Source organism: Osmerus eperlanus, chromosome 10 (genome assembly GCF_963692335.1).
Source record: "Osmerus eperlanus chromosome 10, fOsmEpe2.1, whole genome shotgun sequence".
Classification (NCBI taxonomy): Eukaryota; Metazoa; Chordata; class Actinopteri; order Osmeriformes; family Osmeridae; genus Osmerus; species Osmerus eperlanus.
In genome coordinates, this window is record NC_085027.1 from 12076076 (window position 1) to 12096264 (window position 20189).

Sequence of the window (20189 nt, forward strand, 5' to 3'; positions counted from 1 at the left end):
GCAATGCAGTACTACTTAATTATAGTAGAGATATTATTGCGTAGAATAAGTGTGGGTAAAAATAGAAGAGAAACACAGTATTTGCATAAGATTTTGAGTCTGGAAGATCAAGAGTTAAGTAAATTGCAGTTTCTTTCTCACATCTCACAACATCTCTGCGAAAGATTACCACAACCATGCCAGAAACCATTTACAGAGAAAAAGTTTTCCATTTTCACTCTGTATCCACTAAATAACTGTTGTCAGCAGTGCAAAATAGACGAGAACTGAACCAGAATCGGTGTAGGGGAACCGTGGGCCACATTTATCATTGATGATGAAGTGAGGGATAGCAGGCCTGTTTTTTTTAACACGTACAGACTCTACAGACTGGCCCTGTCTGTGAGGCTTGCTACGCCACTCCTGCTAGCTTGCCACTCCTGACTCATGCTGTCCTGTGATGGAGAGACAACATAGAGGAGCAAGGGGACAGAGAGAGAGAGACAAGAGGCCAAGAGCAGGGGATGGAGAGTGCAGAGAGGGATGTTGGACGAAGGAGATCTTATGAGCGAAAAGGAAGAAAGAGATATAGAGAAAGAGAGCGATATGGAGAGAGACACACACAGAGCTAGAGATCGAGACACAGAGAAAGAGGCTGTGCTCTGAGACTGAGATCAGGGTGAAGTGTTTTCTCCCCCTGCTGACTGAAAAGCATTCTGGTCTCCAATTTCAATTTGCTAAGACGTGCGCACACACACCCACACACATGGACACACGCACACAGACACACACGGATGCACTTGCACAGACACACAGGGATACAGTTACACACCCAGAGCTCACTCACTAGAGTAATGATCTGGTGAAAACAGGGGGGAGCAGCAGGAGTTGAGTTTCTCAGGTATGATGTTAATCAGTGGATCAGGTATGATGTTAATCAGTGGATCAGGTATGATGTTAATCAGTGGATCAGGTATGATGTTAATCAGTGGATCAGGTATGATGTTAATCAGTGGATCAGGTATGATGTTAATCAGTGGATCAGGTATGATGTTAATCAGTGGATCAGGTATGGGTAGAATATCAGAAGTAGAGGAATGAACAGGCCAGGAATTATGACTTTTAACACTTTACATCTCTCCTTCTTTCAATGGATTTCTCTTAGTCTCTTTGTCAGTTGTTTGCACAACAAGACAAAACTGCAACAGCCTCCCAACCAAAGCAGCTTTGATGGTAACAGCATGCTGTTAACTATCTTCCTAAACCACATGCATTGGATTGCTCAGGTCATGGAGACAGAATTCTAAAGTGGAAGATTCACAATGAGGGTCCAATCAGAAGTGAAGGCTGAAAAACAGTTCCTACACAAATGCTCATACAACAAATCAACAGTACAACCTCAACTTCACACACAAACATAAAAAATACATGTTAAAAGATATATGGAATAATGCATTTTTTTATCAAGGAACATAATAGTGCCACTGTTACCTGTCTAAAGAAAGACATAACTCCATGTTGAACATGGAGAGATATTGCTCACACACACACACAGTCAAGAATGTGTGTGTGCGCGTGTGTTTTTGAGTGCACGTGTATATATGTTGGGTGTGTCTGTATTTGTTTGTCTGAGTGAGTGTGTGCGTGCGTGTGAGTGTGAGAGCTTCTGACTGTGTGTTATGCATTTGTACTTCGATACTAACATGAAAAGGCACTTCCACACCCAAATATTACTTTCTAAAAATAAAAAAGAATGACGTCAAACTCCAGTTATTTCAGTTGGTCAGTTAGCATCCCCTGTCCTTTTCTCAAGAGGCACACAAAAATAGTGCAACTTTTTGGTCTGGTAGCGAGAAGTATATATATATATCGTTTGTGTAAACAAGTAACAAATCAATGATTCATACCCTGTTTTTGTGCAAAGCCCTCTTGACACCATATTTGGTTCAAAAGACATTTACATACACACTAGACAGTATATTTTGACAGCATTTCTTCTTCCAAGTCACACAGCGTATATAGCATAAATATAAAGAGATATTGTAAAAAGTTATATTAATATCCTTTCTGCACCACATATGTCGGAGTTCATAAGGCTAGGCTTAGCTGATCTCCTGGGCTTTGAGACCGATTGGCAACTGAGAGTCCCTCCGTAAACTGAGCGTCATGAGGACAAGCGTTAGACTCGAATGACTTTTAGGAACAGTGGGCTTAATAAGTATTCACATCACACCCAGAACTCTGCAGAGGGGCTTGGATATGAGTCATACACTACACTGGATGCCATCCATGAGATTGGAAAAAGGTTCTGTAATAGGATGTGTGTGCGTGTATGTGTGTGTGTGTCACCTTTCAACTCAAAACAAAACTCTTATTCAGTGAAGGAATTATCAGATCAAAACGTTTTTGGTTTTGGTGATTATCAAAGTGAATCTGTTTCTTTGTCGAATGCAACTTCTGAGTCAGGTTGGGGGATCATCTTGAAACAATGCACCATGCCTAGTCATGTTACAGTTTGTAAATACTGGTATAATGATCATGTTTATTTAACAAGATTGATGAGAGAGTAGCGCAAGTTAATGCTAACTAGTGTTAGTTAATGCTAACTAGTGCTAGTTAATGTTTACTAGTGGTAGCTACATGTCATGTTTGATTAGCATTTTAAATTTAGCAGAGCAGGCCTTTCCACGTAACAGTGAGACAGACATAAGATGTGATAGCCTTATTTGAAAGTCTACAAAGGTAAAGTACATCAAGCTTTTCAGCTTAAAGAAACTTTGTTTTAAAAGAAGTGCATCTTCATACACACACACACACCCCCTTCCCCCACACACACCCAGGTATAACTGTCAAGGTCAGAGGGAGCTTAGCCACTTGGAGCCAAGGCACCTGGAGTCACTATGGAGACAGAACAGCGTTGTTGCCGCAGAGGAAAGATCAGCAGAAAACTGGATGGAAGTTTCTGGCCGGCCAACAGGGGAAGGGTTCCAGAATCCTCACATTCTGCAGGAGCTGCGAGAACATCAGCAGCAGGAGCTCTTGGACGTGTTTCAAACCTATGTGAGATCTTTCTTTTTACCCCTTCTGTTGGCTGACTTCTAAACTTGCAATCATAACCTCTATCCACCTCCAACCCCCAGTGGTGTTCCTTACTCCCTTCCTTTTCTCTAGTTGGCACCAAACATTCATCATGCCAGCATATTGCACCTTCTGCGCTTCCACAACGTTTCATCTCTTGCTATCTACATTCAAGAATGCTAAGGGTGGATTGTGTTTAATCTTTGCATTATATTGTGGACATCTGGGGGGTATTCCAGGTAGCGGGTTTAACAAACTCTGAGATTAACCCTGAACTCAGAGTTGAGTTACTCTAACATGGGAAACTCCGAAAATTCGGTTCCAGAACACCTGATATGAATTAGTTAATTCGACTCAGAGTACGTCAACTCTGAGTTTAGCGCGTGCACGAGTTCTACTAAAAGCCAACATCTATGGAGCTCCGATACTAGGATTCACCATGGAAAAAGGCGACAAAAAAAGGGCTTCCTATGTCACCGCAATGGAATTGGAAATTTTAATCCGTGCGTATGGCGAGTCCGAGCACATATTTCGGAAAAAAAGTAATACGGCTGTAGCTGCGAAGGACAGACAATTGGCGTGGGAAAGAATTGCTGATCGAGTCAATGCGTAAATTTGAATTTAGTCCATAAATCGAACATTTAATGTCCGTTAATATTACAGGTGAAAAAGTGTTGGAATTGTAATTTAATCAAATACAATGTTCATATAGGTGCAATCCCACAGGCGTGAAGCGCACTTGGCAACAACTGAAAATGAAATATAAAAACGTAATACAAACAGGTAAGGCATATTTAGCCTTTTGGCCTATAGGTTCATGATTGTAGCTTCCATCACTTTGGTATCATATTTGACATACAAAGTGAATCTCCTCATTGCCTATTTTATCCTGTAGTGGCGGAAACACACAATGTCCTGTCGCCTGATATCTTGCTTAAATTAACACTGAGTTCAATTCAGCAAATGGAAAGAAGGCAGAGGCACGCAAAACGGGTGGAGGGCCACCACCAGCACCTCTGACCTCTGCAGAAGAGCTGGCTCTGAGCCACAACATTGGCCGTCCAGTGGCTGAAGGCATCCCTGGAGGAAGCTCATCAGAGCCAATCACCCCACAGGACACAAGTGCCTACATAAGATGTAAGTATGTGCGAGTATGTGTGTGAATGTGTTTTCATTTTCCACTCTGGTCCACTTCTAGTCACTGATGGTGTAATCCGAGTGGTTGAGCCTCCTGCAAGCCTTTGCACAACTGTACCACTTGTAAGTAGGCCACTCAATACTCCATTATGCATATTAGTGGTGACTATCCTGAAACAATACCTTTCATCACAGGATGATGATGATGATGATGATGAGGACACATTGACTGCTGCCACAGACGGGATTGCAGAGAGGCCTACATATATGGTAGCTACATATATGATAGTTCTCTCTCCATGTACTTTATTTACAGTCTTGGATGTAATTGTCAGTTTAAAATGTACACTGAAGTGATGAGAGTAATGAATGTAAAAACTAAATGCACAGTCTGATCCTGTTGAACAGAGCATGGATGAGCCTTGCCAGGAGAGGGGTCCATCAACCTCCAAAGCACAGCTACAGACAGTGAGATGTTCAGTAAATGGCAGGTGAATTCTGTGTGTAGAACTGGGATTTAATGTCATCCTAATGTATTCCCAGTTACCAGTTAAGGACTTGTACAAACTCCATTTGTTAAAACAAATGGAGAAAACTGACCAAGAGATGGTGTATTTGGGGCGGAAGATAAAGAAGACGGATCTAGAAATTGAATTGCTAGAACACCAGCTGCAGGTGGGTGCATGGTCACAGGTGAGTGAGTGTTAATTGTCAGAACAATATATTAATATTAATTGTTGCATTTCTATTTGTAGGCAATAAAGAAGACAAAATGAAATGGTAATGATTTGTGTTTATTTCAGTGTCAGGGTTGCTGGAAGTGTGTGCGGCACAGTATGTCTCTGACTTCTCTCCCATTTTGGACATCTGCAGGTTGGAGGGGATGGTCATCCTCAGGGTCGTTTTGTACGGCAGGGTGTTGCTCTCCTCTAATAGTGGCAATATTATGAAGAACAACACATGCCACAATAATATCACATGCCCTCTCTGGTTTTACCCTCAGTCTACGTAGGCACTGGAACCGGGCTTTGAGAATGCCTATGGTCATCTCCACCCGGGCTCTAGTCCTGCAGTGGGCCACATTGTACCACTGCTGAGGGCCCGGCTCAGGGTCATGGTAAGGGGTCATCAGAGTGGGCTGGCATGGGTACCCTCTGTCACCAAGCAGGTGGCCATGAAACTCTCCTGTAAGTATATAGTGGGTACATTGTGAGTGTGGTAGAAGATGCAGACAAGGGAATGTTATTTGTTCAAAGCTTAACTTACCATTTGCAACTCTGTTGCTCAGGGTAGACTCGCGATATATCCTTGAGTCATGTACCGAGCCAGGCCATTTGGCCTCCACATTTGAGATCAAATGTGCTGCATCACATATAATCTTGCCAGTGCAGAGAAGAGATATTAGCTGCAATATTTTAAAGTTGTGCTGTAGTCTTTATTATTGTAAATCTACCTGCACATTAATGCTGTGGAATGACTTCCTATTCACATAGTCTCCTTCATTAATGGATGGAGCTATGATGGGGATGTGGGTGCCATCAATGCAGCCAATCACATTGGGAAATCCTGCAAAATGGAAAGGATTTACTCATCCCAGTCTGAGATTGCAACATTGTCATTCACATGATTTCAAATTTCTTCATTGACTTAAACTGAATGTGTGCTACATCAGTCACCTGAAATCATGTGAAATTCCTCTTTGATGGTCCTTAGAGGTTTGTGCCCAGGAAAGACTACGTAGGTCTGCAGTAGGCCTTTCAGTGCCAGGGCCACTTTTCTTATGGCTCGGCAGACTGTTGCTTTTCCAAGATGTTCTGCATTGCCAATGTTGTATAGGAAACTCCCGTTGGCAAAGAAACGGAGAGCAACGCATATCATTTGGTCTGTTCTGAGAGCACGTCCACGGTGTGTTACATTAGCAATGTATGGATGGAGAATGTTGGTGAGATAAATTATTGAATGTGATGAAAAACGGTAACGTTCGCGTAGGTATTCATCGGGGAATGAAAGTACATCTAATCGCGGTCTTAAAATCCTCTCCTGGCGTAAGGCTATGCGAATTATATTTTGCTTGTAATCGATCGGCCGACCCAGGAAAGGACACCCCATGTCTGCAAACTGTTTCAAGATCCGAAAGTGGGTGGGGATTGCTAGGAAAATGCAAAGAGTTTTTCATAGAAAACCTGCTAGCGAGCAGGTTAGTTTCACAGAGTAAGTTACCATGGCAATTTACCAAAAGGTTTAGTTACCTCTCTTTCTGGAACGTGGAACTCGGAGTATGCCTCTTTTCAGGGTTAAACAACTCAAAGTTTTCACTAAACCCGCTACTTGGAATACCCCCTTGGACTGTTCTGTAAGTGTTTTTGCTTCATAACAAAAACACTGTTTTCCAACAGAACTGCTGGGGAACAACACCACGGAAATAAGCAGACCAGACTGTCCCTATTTTAGGGAACAGTCCCAACAGTAACTTATCAGTCCCCTGTGAGGTTCCGTTTCCAGGCGATGGCCTAGATTTGCAAACCAAACATCAGTCAGGAAGCACTGTACTCTCCACCACACTATCGGATCCTCTGAGTCCAACTGTAGTTCCACATGGCGATACTGTACACCTTCAGCTGATCTGTTAGGAATGTCTAGGAGAGTTTATCTCACTGTAAACCTGTCAGCCCTCAAGATGATGTTATTGTACATTACTGAATGAATCACTCCCCGCCGGTCTCGAAGTCATAGTCAAGTCCATGATGGTCTAGTTCACTAATGGCCCACTAAAGTACTTCAGGGAAAGATATGGACTAACTACGGAAGAATGAGTCGTATTTTCAAAATATACTGTGTTCTGGGTGGTGGAGAGGTTACAGGACATTGATTCTGCATACCTGAAATTCCTGCAGGTGACATCAGAGCATTCTCTACATTCTAAAGATGGCTCCACGGAAAGAACTGTTCCCTTTTTAAGAACTCCGACCCAGCTCCGCACAGTTTTAGCCTCTCTTTTGTTGAGTCTGAGGCGTTTTTCATGACAAAGAGGAATGTAAATATTAAGACTTGTCATGGCTGTGGCCCAGGCTTCCCAAGGGAAGAGGAGAGGGGATGGGCGGCGGGGGGTCAAGATATCAGAGGGAGCCAAGGCCAGTTAGCTGATGGGGGTTTACATTTTTTCAGAAAAACATATTTCTGAATGAGCTTTGCATAAATACTCCAGATCAGCTAGGTCAAAGGGAAGCATGTCATGCCAGCAGAGACAGTATATGTCATCCATCCACTGTTAGTTCATAGATGCCTCTTGTCATTTTCTGCTTTTTGTGCTCTTATTCAAGTCTGAGAAAAGTCAGCAGAAATCCCCAAAATACTTTTTTTCATTTACACTACCTCTAACAATGTTTCATTGTGCGTCTGCGCTATGATATACAGTGGCGTCTCCTATCGGTTTTAAATGATAATAACATATTAGTTATATACAGTCAGGCATGAACTTTAGACTTCGACTGTAAGCTATCCACCGTATGTTCCAACACCAGTAATGAGGGGGATCTGAAGTTAAATGTTAAACGCTAATGCAAATGAAATGATTAAGTAGCACTTGCATAGGTAATGAATCCTGATATTCTCTGTGCAGCTTAAGTGTAATTGAATTGAAGTGTAATCGAACTTGAGTAAGATCCAGATCATTAAAGACTATAGATTTAGGTTCCATTATCCTCCAACACTAGCAGGTTAACGAGTGAAAAATAACACAATGTGTTCTTAAAGTCTTGCAGTCAGCAAACACAAACTAGTCAAGAGGGGTGTTGTAGAGATGGCTCAGTAGTGGTGCTTGCAAAACAGTCTTTATTGAGACCAACACATTTTTCCTGGTTTGGATAACACCCTGGTTTGGATAACAACCGGTCAATCATGGTTCCAAGGAGATAAAAAGGACATCAAGTTGTGCTAATTGGTCAACCACCTCTTTTCAATCAGCTAGACGAATGTGAGGGGGGGGGGATGATGAGGTACAGAGATGTGCCTCGGTGTCGAAGGCAGGCCACAGCTATTACCTATGTGTTCCTCCTCCCAGCCCAGAGAACTGGATCCCTGAGCCCCCTGCCTAACAGATCAGGTGGTAATGTATACAGACATTTGGTGTCTCAGGCCAGGAAATGAATATGTTTGGCGGCATGCTCAGAGTGTCATCCCTCGGATCTTAGAGCTGGAGAAAGATAACCGGCTGGGAGGGAGAGAGAGGGTGGGAGAGTGAGGGAGACAGAGGGAGAGAGAGAGAGAGAGAGGGAGAGAGGGTGGGAGAGGGTGGAAGAGAGAGAGGGAGAGAGAGAGAGAGAGGGTGGGTGGGGGGAGAGAGGGAAAAGCAGCCGGAGAATGGATGAATGTGAGCTGTATTTTTAGCATTTCATTCATAAAATACGGTGTGTATTTTTAGATTTTCATTCAGAAAATAACTAGCGAAATGCTGCAGCATATCCTGCCTCTGGGACTGAGGCAGGGTGTCTGAGGCAGGGCGTCGTTCTGGAACTAATACGACTTCAATTGGATATAGAGCACCTTCTTTCCTTGCAAATTAATTAATTGCTACAACAGCTCATTAGTAATATGCACATTTATGCTAAAACAATAAAAGTATTTTTTGTTGTTTGTATTTTTTGTTTATATTATAGTAATTGCTGTATCAAATACTATTTACATATACTTTATACAACATGAATCACATTTTGTGTATTCTATGCATGGGCATTGGCAGAATCTTGAAGGAAAAATTTTCTTCCCCATGAAGAGAATTAAACATGACCCACTAACACAGAAATCTAAATATTTCAGATTAAAATAACGTAGGCCTACTGATTCCATAATAATCAATTTATTATGTACAGTTGTCGGCCATTGCCTACATAAAGGCGTTGGCTCAAGCTTTGCATCATTGTCAGGAAGAATGCACGTTGAAGATATAAGGATATAAGGAGTTTAAAGAAGGGTTACGGGATAAATCGAACACTGTGACAGCTGACAAAACCAGAGAGGCTTGTTGGAAGCGCATTTGCAGAGATAAGGCTACTTTAGTGAGAACAGTGTTCTTGTCGAAAGCTGGTTTGTGGCTCTCAAAATCCATGGCTCCATCGCTTAGTGCAGCTCAAAATGGAGGGGACACACTTTTATATTAATGGGTTGATTAAGGGGCCCCAATAATCATTCATGGTTTCCCTTATTGATGCCTTTTATTTCATGTAACAGTCAACAATGTCTGACATAGACTCACCAGATCATGTAAGTCTAATCACATTAAACCAAACGTTGTGTAGTTCTGTTTACAAGAACAAATTACTTCACCGTTGCCTCCAGATAACCAACCTGAAACCCTCAGAGAACACAAGAAAAAAACTACGAAAAAAAACTGAAGAATGCTCAAGAGGTCTAAACTGAAGCTTTGACTGAAGTCCAACTAGAGTAGACCAAGCCGAGTCCACATGAAACACCAGTCATCAAGCATCAGTGATCACAGAACACCAATCAGCACTGGTGTTTACAGGGAAGGTAGGAACCACAGAGACATTTCCTGTTGGTTGTGTTTTGTTGGCTTTGTTGAGCAGCGTGACAACGCCTTGTAACAGGCCTCTGTTTCGTGTTAGTGTGTGGTGGTCCCACCTGCAGATCTTCTGGGGTGACGTTGGGGTTGCCCGCTGTGATAACCTCTGCAGAATGTCAGCCAGACAGACACCGGTAGTCAGATACTTAACTGTTCTTTTCCATCACATCATAAAACTGCATGTTGTCTAAAAGGTTTTCTTCTGCTCTCTCTTGGCCTCACCTCGGGTTCAAGTCGAGCACATCCTGTGGATTTACGATGAAGGCTAATGATGAAACACAATTCTGTTTTGGTTAAATGTTCCAGATTAGCCTGTATGATACATATCCATGTTAACACCCGGCGGCCATCTTGTGTATCGATTTCATGCAGTACAACAGGAGCTAGATAATCTACAGTATGTCATGAGAAACGTGTGCCACACACATGTACGTGTTGCAAGGCTCAAATATATACTGTATGAGTCCTGCCACACGTTTGTCACGTTCTCGGCTCTGACTCACACTCACGTCACCATGTCTGTTGAGCCACTCAGGGAATACAGGGGTACATAATGTGCTGAGTATCTCACTCTCTCCATCTCTGTCTCTACCTCTCACTTTCTCTGCCTTTCTCGCTCACCCTCCCACTTTCTCTCTCTGCCTCCCCCCCCCCTCTCTCTCTATGTCTATCCTCCCCATCCTGTGATAAGATTCTACTTAGTTTGATAAGTCTAAGTGAGAAGTCACACTTCTGTTCTATTTTCCCTCTGCTAAGTTCCATTCACACATTCCATTCAGCCATATTCCATTCCATCTTCACACGGCTAAATCCATTCATGTAGTTTGATATGTAGAGTAAACCATAATCTGCTTCATGCCTCAAACAAACTGTCCAGCTGAACATCCACAACCCTGGGACACAGCGTAGGGCACGGATGAAGGTGTTTTTATCTTCATACAGTATGTGTGCTATGCCATGTGTGTATTGTCTCAACGTACGTGTGGGGGGAAGGGTGGTGTATTGAGAAGCCATACATGAAAACTGGCTGTTTGGAGCCTCGGCATGAGAGGATGCAATAAGTCTTAATGTTGGGTGCTGGGGAGAAGCACAAGGCCACATTACCTCACTAAACACTTTAGGCTTTCTGATGTTCTCACCTTTCTCTCACAACTGACCTATGACTCACCAGGCTCTCTGTCCTAATGACAGACCTCCATTAGATTACCTGAAATCACAAAGCCCAGTGGTTGAAGGAGATTCACTTTATCTCCCTCTTTCTCCCTCTCTTTTTCTCTTTCTGTCTTTCTCTCCCTCTCTGTTTCTATTACCCCTCTCTTTCTCCCTCCTTTTCTCCATTCCCTTCCGTTGCTTCCCCTCCCTCCCCCTCCCTTGGTTGTTGTCACCATTTCACTATCTTTAGACGGAGGTTGCACGTGCTGGGCGTGTGACCTGTGGACGTCTGTGTTCCCTCTGTTCACAGGCGCTCAAACTCCTTATGTGTCTTATGACAGACGACACTCGCTGTCCACAGCAGGGTGAGCTTGCTTACAGATCCACTCAGTCTGCTGTATCGCTTGCTCCAGGCCACAAGGTGGAGAGAGCAATATCAGTCAGGCTGGCATAGAGAAAGAGAAGGGGGGGGGGGTAACCTCCTGGCAGCCCTATCATTACATACACCCTCGTTGTAGATGGATATAATCATTTGTTGTCAGAGAGAAGGATAGAGAGCGAGAGAGAAAGAAATGGTTTTGTGGTTTTGTTCAACTACTGTAACAGGCATAATTTGAGAAGGTGGTCTTTGATATCAGCATTCACGTGTTCTGAACTGCGTTGCTTGTGGCAAAAACCTGACCCACAAACCAGCTGGGATAGGAGCCACTGGGGGCCCACTCAGCCATCCTGATGCAGGAGCTGCTTTCTCTCAATGACTCATTACCCCATGATCCTCCTTGATTTATGTGATAATCATCTAGTAGGGTTTAATTACGGTTTAAATATTTGATGGTTTGCAACTAGGGAAACGACAAGAAGAGTTATCACAGGCTAAAAGTCTGGTTTCTAAATATGTGGAACCATTTCCGGCAGAGACATAAGTGAAAGAGGGAGGTGCTCAGATATAATCCCATAATGGTCTAATCAATGTATCTAATCAAATGTTTGACTGGTAATTTACTGGTTTATTACTCAGTATTGATGAGAATGGGGCTGGGGCTGTTGGAATGTTTTAGTTGTACTGGCTTAATGTCACAGGTTGTAATCTGTCATTTGTCTTTCTAATTGAGGGGTCTGGTGTAGGCCAATCTTCTTATCACACACGTGACACATGCTCATGCATGCCCACCTTGTTAAGTAGTAACCAACAACACAAACCACTGGAGAGAGATTTAACCTACGTTTCTGGAGTTGGTCCAGGGTGTCAAGACTGAAGCATCAAACATGAGAATGCCTTTTTACATCCCATAGCATGTGGTAGGATAAGCAGAAAACACAATATAAATACTATAACTCATACCTACACCTGTGACATACACTTAGTGTATTATAATGTTGTAGACACAGTGTATAGCGTGGCCTGTACATCTATCCATGCTCTGTTGAAAGCTGACTGACAACAAAGTGAACAGGTACTTTTTCCTTTTTTATGGCAGACTGAGGCTATTTTTACCTGTTTAATTGAAGCTTCTTGACAAAATCCCTGATATTTTTAGAAAAGTGATAAGTTATGCGTCTAGAACGTGTGTCTGTCTTAATTACCACGTTCGCCTAACAGGAAGTTTCAACATGTGACTTTGTACCCAATGAATGCCTATTTCATTCATTAAACAATCACAGGAAGTAGAGGAGAGGAGGAGAAAGAAGAGAAGACAATGGGAGAGGTGAGGAGAAAAGACGATATTTTATGGTCCTGTAATACCTGCAGTGTGTTGTCCCTTCCTCTGTGTACCACCAGAGGTCATCATCTCCCAAATTCTTGCCACACCCCTCGTTTAGTAAACCACTTCCCCCACACACCTGTCCTAAATCCTAATCAGCACCTGAGCATAAATCCCCTCTTACCACAATAACTTTGCAATGGCTTGTTTTGCTACCCATGAACTGAATAGGCTGCCTTTTGTTCTTTTCACCTTTGCCTTTGTTCCATTTCCTGACCCTGTTACTGTGTATCCCAACACAGTTCCTGACCCTGTTACTGTGTATCCCAACACAGTTCCTGACCCTGTTACTGTGTATCCCAACACAGTTCCTGACCCTGTTACTGTGTATCCCAACACAGTTCCTAACCCTGTTACTGTGTATCCCAACACAGTTCCTGACCTTGTTACTGTGCATCCCAACACAGTTTCTTGGATGAACCTTCTGCTCCAATCTCTGACCCTGGTGTGGACTGGCCATCAGGAGAATCGTTTTGGCCTTTTCTGAAAAAAATATTTGACCTGCAATAATAATATTGAATTATTCCATTCCTTCCATATTACAATAATGCGACCATTTTATGATTATTATCGCTTGTCAAGTTGACTTTTCATGATGGTAAAACGTTTCATACGCACATTCTTAGTTGCTTTGGATAAAGTCACATTCCCAGCCAGAATGATTGTATCAGTCCGCCTAAGCACTGACCCATTGCCTGCCCCTGGCCACACTCTTTCAGATTTGCCCCTCTATACCTGTTGTTCCTAAACTGACCTTTGCCAGTTTTTATACCAAGATTTGGGATGACTCCTTTGTCATTTTGAATGTAACTGTTTGCAGGAAAGTCCCTGCAACGGGCATCAGATGTGTGGTTGCAACAACTGGTTGCTTCATCTGTGAACCCATTCCTAGCCCGGTTCCGAGCCATGTTCGATCACCCTGCCCAGGGAAAGGATGCGGATGAGCAGCTTGTGGCATTGCAACAGAGGGCACTGTTGGTCGCAGATTCTCTGAAGATCCGTACCCTGGTGGCTGCTAAAAAGTGAAATCAACCAGCCCTCATCTATTGCTTTTGCAGTGGATTAAACATGGAACTACAGTCAGAGCTTGCTTGCAAGGAGGATGGTCTGGATCTACAACCATTTATTCAACTCCCTGACTACTCCTACATTGTACCTGCAGAGGACCCACCACTAGTTGGTATACTTCCTACATGGATCAGTGGATCCATCTACAAGGCTCCGAACCTGGGCCAATGCAAGTGGCTCACACCCGTAGAGGAAGGACAAAGAAGAATCAAGAACAGTCTCTGCTGTTCTTGAAAAGATTGCTGCGGTCAAACTGCCTGTTTTCCAGGAGCCTGCCCGACTCTTCCCTGCCACCAATGGACTGCTCACAAGGCTATTGGTGAGTGAAGACCAATGCCGCCTTCTGTCACCATCCTCTTTGTACATTGGTGTGGTAGTGATGTGCGCCAACAAGACCACGTCCTTACCTGCCCTTCTAGACTTGGACTCTGCAGAGAACTTTATAAACGACACCTCTGTGGGACACTACAACATGCCCCTGATCTTGTTTACTTCCACGTAACGAATAAAAGCCATCGACCACTCAGCCATTGTCACGACGTGAGGTGGGGTTGGACCCAAACGCAGGAGAGTCAGCAGGCATGGCAGAAACAAGGGTTTTATTTCTCAAAAACGGGAACAGATAGGGTACTCACACGGACAGGTATGGTAAGGACAAGACAAAGACTGGACACAAAACAGAAACCTAAATACACAGAACCAAATGACACACAGGTGGACACAATAACGCTAACGAGAACAGATGAAGACAATGACAGGGAAACACTAGGGCAGGGCAAAAAACTGAAACCGGGGGGGGGCACGGCTGTGGCCGTGACAGCCATCAGCTGGAGAAGGGTTTGCCACTGCACAGTTCCTGCCATGCTCCATGTCTGTCAGCTTCACTGAGTTTTCATTCCTTGTCAATGATTCCTGCTGAACTGACTTCATCCTAGGACTCCCCTGGCTTTCACCACAATGCGGCCATTTCCAGCAAGAGTGATAATCGGTCGTCCTGGAGTGATCACAGTTTCATCGACTGTCTCTCACTTCCCTGTAGAGCAACTCAAGTAGAGATCCCACCAACAACAGAACCTACCTCAATGCCCTTGGAAGGCTCTGTGTTCGGTAAGAGCAAAGCCTCCAGCCTACCACCACATTGACCTTGGGGCTGTTAAATCAATTTGCCTCCTGGTTTCACACCCCCTCGTGAACAGATCTACCCCCTTTCAGTTCCCAAATGCCGAGCGATGAATCAGTACATTCACAAAGCTCATGGCCATGTGTCAACGTATCCTTGAGAAAGACACTGAACCCAAAGTTGCTCCTGATGGACTGCCTTGCATGGTAGCTTTGCCGCCGTAAGTGTGTGTGTTTGGAAAATATCTCGTTCAGTTTGTCATTGTCTACATTGTCCAAAGACACTGTTCACCACTGCTCTGGTGTTGAAACATCCAGATCCGATGTTACCGCGGTTACTGCGGAGGTGGACGCTTCAGAGTTCTGAGTGGGTGAGTCTTGTCTCAGTGGCATGTCAGCCAGCCAAGCTGTACCCCGGCATCTTCTACTCTTGAAAGGTTTCACCAGCGGAGTGCAACTAAGACATTGGCAACCAAGAACTCCTGGCAGTCAAACTGACCTTTGAGGAGTGCCGACCCTGGTTGGGGGGAACAGCACACCCTTTCCTGGTTTGCACCAATCCCAATAATCTACAGTAGATCCATCAGTAAAACGGCTCATAACTAGATTGTCTCTGTTTTTCACACATTTCCAATTCACATTTCCAATTCCTGGATGCAAGAACCCCAATGCCAATGCTCTATTGCGTATGTTAAATGTCAGTCCAGCCAACTCCATACAGGAATCCATTCTTAAAAAAAATAAAAATACATTTAAGATATTTGTAAATATGTCTTTTTTCGGCTTTATTGGACAAAGACAGAGGTATACATAAAATGTAGGGGAGAGAAAGCGGGAAAACAGACAGAAATGGCCCAAGATACATTTAAACCCGGACCGCTGCACTAAGGCCTTAGTCTATTTGATACACGCACTACCCGATGAGCCACCAAAGCAGTCCCAGCCCCCCCATCAACATGGCTCCCATCTGATGGGAAATCCTGGCCACGTCCAAGCAGCCCTGCCCATCCCACGTTACAGGCCCTGTGTTTTTACAGAAAACAAATCTTCAACTGTCCAACGGATCACAGCACTTTTCTGCAGATGACCGAGGTGTAGCTTAAATGGTAGAGCTTTGGACTGCAGATCGAGATGCTGCACGTTTGAATCCCCCCTTGTAAGTACCTTTCAATGAAAGCATCTGAGAACTGGCAACTGATAAAGTCAAATATTTTCTTAGAGCTATTTAACCTCGTCCACACTGAGCTTTCTTTTCTTTAAAAACCTCAAATAAATCTGAAATAATGTCTGCTGTACTAAGCCTGAGTAACGAGACAAACAAACCAGATTTTTGGGAAAAGTGTTCTATAAGATTGTCAAAATCATAAAAATTCAGTAAAACATTTGTTGTTTCAGTGCTGCTTGCAATACACGAAGAAGTGACACTTACGTAATCTGACAGGATAAATACTTATAGTGAGCATGTAGACCTTTTTTAAAATGTTCTTTAATGTTAGGACTGTTATTTTGTGAAAGAGATAAAGGCCTGACTGACTGTACTGTAGATTGTGGGGAGATGGGGGGAGGGGAGAATATGGTGTACTCCCCACGTATCAGACAGTATTTGCAGATTATTCTCAACACAGCTCTGCCCATTTTCTGGGGTTTTATGTAGCGGAGACAATAATGACATGAACACTGAGTCTCCCTCTTCCTCCACACTAATACATTCCTTCTGCTTGAACCTGAAGGAGCTAGTTAAACGCAGACATGACAGCCGCTCACGTTGATAAGGATGAGTAGGGAGCAATTCTTAGGCCTGCTAGGATGTAGAACTCACCGGATAATAACACTTGGCTCGCCTGGCTCAAACCACGTACTCTAGCCCCCCACCCCCCCCCCACCCCCCACTCCCACGCTATGTTGCTACATATCAAAGCAGCCACACCACAGGAGGGAGGCGAGCAGCAGAGGGGGGCTGTGCCTGGGTGTTAACAAGACCTGAGAAGGGACTTAATAGAAGCAAAGTCCTGGACTTATTGAAGAACGTCCCTGTAGCCCATCGAAACAATCTGAAACATTGTGCCTGAATATCTCAGCAAGTCTACACAGGGACAGTTCTACATGTATGAAGATGAGAGCTGAAACATAGCACTGATGGTACGGCTCACACAAATATAAGACTGGCATTCCTAACAATGTGTTTAGCCTCTCAAAGGAGTATCAGTGTCACAATCAAGATTCACACACTGCAAAAGCCTGTTCTGTGGATAATATCAAAATATAATATATCATATCAACCACCCCCAGTTCCCCTCCATCTGCACACCATCCTCACTCTTTGTACCATGAAGTCTTATAACCTCTGTGCACGTGTCGCAGCAGTGATTTGACTGCTTTTGTCATTCAGGAGTGTGTGACGCTCAGAAGTGGGAGTTTTTTTTGTTGAGAGAGAGAGACCATAGTCTTCTCTATTTCCCTGCCTTACTCCTGTGGATGACTCATCCTCTACAGTCCTCCCGCATCACCACTCCTGCAGCCCCCCCCCTCCACCCCCCCCACACATCGCTCTGCCACCCTATTCCCCTTCACACCCCCCCACCCCACACACACACGCATATCCCTGCCTCTGCTTTACACAACATCTCCATCACCTGGCACCCATTGCATCTTCTACATTTCCCATACAACCCCCCTTTCTACCCAACATCCCCTGCACACATTGTATCTCCCAACACACACAAACACACAAACACACAAACATACACACACACACTTCTCCAACACCCCCGGCCTCATTACAGACTTATTACAGCTCTGTCGGTTCAGCTGGACCACAGCATACTAATAGTTTTATTGCACATGTTTCCGAATGAAGCAGAAGAAGGGGGGGCAGACAGACAGGGACTCTGATGAGAGTGGGGGGAACCCAATCAATAGCAAATTGCTTTGGAAAGGCTTCAAACATGGTTATTATAATGAGTTTCAGATATGAAGAGGTAGATTAAAGCCTTTAAATTGCACTACACAGAGAAACGTGTTTAGCTGGTCTATGAGCCGTAGCACAGAGACGGCTCTGGGGGTGGAGGTGGGGGACTCAGTATGCTATAAATTCCAGACAGCTTCACAGAGAAATGTTATTTTGGTGTCTTTGTTTTTCCTCTCCTGTGGGGCAGAGCGTTAATCATTCAAATCAAAGCACAGATAACATACATGACAAACTGGTGTAGAGTATCAGTTAGTGACAGGAGCACAGCTCATCGGATAAAAAAAAGATGCTCAGTGCCCGAGGCAGCATTGGGTCGTTTTTGATGCACACAGTTGTTGTAGAACAGGGAATTACAGTGAATGTTAAGTGTGTCGATGGGAACCACTTGAAACCATAAGAATGCAATCAATAATCCCATCGGTGAACTGGTGAGACAGACCACAGCCACACAGATCAATACCTCCTGACAGGTTATCTCATTTGGAAAACATTTGGAAAGAATGGAAATATTGGTACTGCTTGATTACAGAGCCACACATATATTTTACAAGCACCTTAAAAAACAATGTTTGATGAAACTAAAACGTGATCAAAAGATGTATGATCCAGATCTACCAAGTCGTCATCTCCATGGTAACTGATCAGGCAACGCAGATGCGGTTGCTAACTTCCACGGACCTCGTTAACTCCGCCGACGGAAGTTGTGCTGCCGTGACTCCGGGGCCACGTCACTCCGACATCTGTAGACGGTTGAGAAAGGGGGGCGGGCGGGGTAGAGACAGGAGGGAGAGAGAGGGGGGCGGGCGGGCGGGGTAGAGACAGGAGGAGAGAGAGAGGGGGCGGGCGGGCGTGGTAGAGACAGGAGGGAGAGACAGGGGGGCGGGCGGGCGGGCGGGCACGGTAGAGACAGGAGGGAGAGATGTCAGAATCTAAAACAACTCAGATCTCGTGGCTCTAACACACTCACAAGCATCTACCTACGTATTCACCCACCCACTCCCCCTCACCCCAATCCACCCTTCAGCTTCAGCCTGAAATAGCCACACCAATGAGAAATATATAGCCTGCTTTAGACAAAAACCCTGCAGACAAATAAAAAATACATACAGCTCTGATCTCTGTCAAAAAGTTGAGAAGGACAATTTTGAGTGAGGAACAGAAGGGTCAAATTGGCAGTGGCCTCTTAAATTTTCCAGAGCTGAAGTTTGCTTTGAGCATCAAATCAGAAATACAGAGCTTAGTCTGGATGTACACCCGTACACCCTAACAGTAAGGAGTAGTGTTCCTCAGTCTGACCTCTAGTTTGTCCAGAATGAGCGGCAAGACCAGAGGACTGGAGATGCAGAGGGCTAGTGATCAACTAGGCTGCAGCCCCTAGTGCTGTATATGAGAAGAACACAGACAGGACAAAAGGTGGGGAGGAGGGGAGAAGACAAGGGAAGGAGAAGCTACGAGGAGAAGAGGGGGGGGGGGGGACAGGACCATTAAGATAAGGAAAAAGAGATGTAGGGTTGGTAGTTCAGATATTGATGGCAAATATGACTGGATTTAGTTACAGAGAAAGAAGAAAGAAATGTCTTTTGACGAGAGTGAGAAAACCCAGATGTGTTGGTGGCGAGCCTCAGTCCTCCTCTGATTCACCTCAACACCGACTGCGATCAGTGTTGTAAATATTAGCGTTGGATGACCGGTAGCCCTCGGAATGGATGACAGTGTTCCATACTTAGAATACTCTTAAAACAGAAACAGACTCAAGTTCCATTAGCCTGTCTATGATCATAACCCCCCAAAACATACAGCATCACTATGTATTTGTATACGCTGTAAGCGGGCCTCAATACATTGACCATATAAGACGTGCAGATGTACACCTGATGAATGAGGTGATAGGTTTGAGCTGTCAGCTGAGGTATTCAGAATATGCCCCCCAAAATTGTGAGGCATGACACAGTTTTCCATGCCTGTGTCTGGTTAATAGCCCCGTTTGTTTTGGCCAATGTGAAGTGATTTATATGTCTGTTTTGTGCTTTGACATTATGATTACAGGAGGTATTTGGGAGCATTGCTAGGCCATGAAGACATAGGCTGCCCCCCCCCCCCCCCCCCTCCTCCCCATGCCGGGTCAAAGCATCCCCCGTGTTTTGGTTTGGATGATTCATCAGAACTACCCTACCATCCGCCCTCTAAAAATACACACACTTTCATGTTTATTGCTGGAATCACTGAAAGTATTCGATAGCCAAACAGCCAACAACTTATTCTAAATATGCGTAAGTGTCAACTGTTAATCAGAGTTACCGGTACATATGATATGAGGAATCTATATCTTGTGAAGATTTGTGAAGAG

At 44.2% G+C, this 20189-nt stretch overlaps 1 protein-coding gene across 1 annotated transcript; it reads right to left on the reverse strand.

Annotated features, from left to right (window-relative positions):
* Positions 1 to 4999: 4999 nt before the first annotated feature.
* LOC134028325 (putative nuclease HARBI1) lies at positions 5000 to 6155 on the reverse strand. Its single transcript, XM_062471807.1, has 4 exons — positions 5871 to 6155; positions 5648 to 5760; positions 5461 to 5572; positions 5000 to 5379 (listed from the first exon to the last, which is right to left on the reverse strand). Exons 1-4 carry the CDS (start codon positions 6070 to 6072, stop codon positions 5000 to 5002), a joined length of 807 nt encoding a protein of 268 aa, XP_062327791.1. The 5' UTR covers positions 6073 to 6155.
* Between the last annotated feature and the right edge of the window lie 14034 nt (positions 6156 to 20189).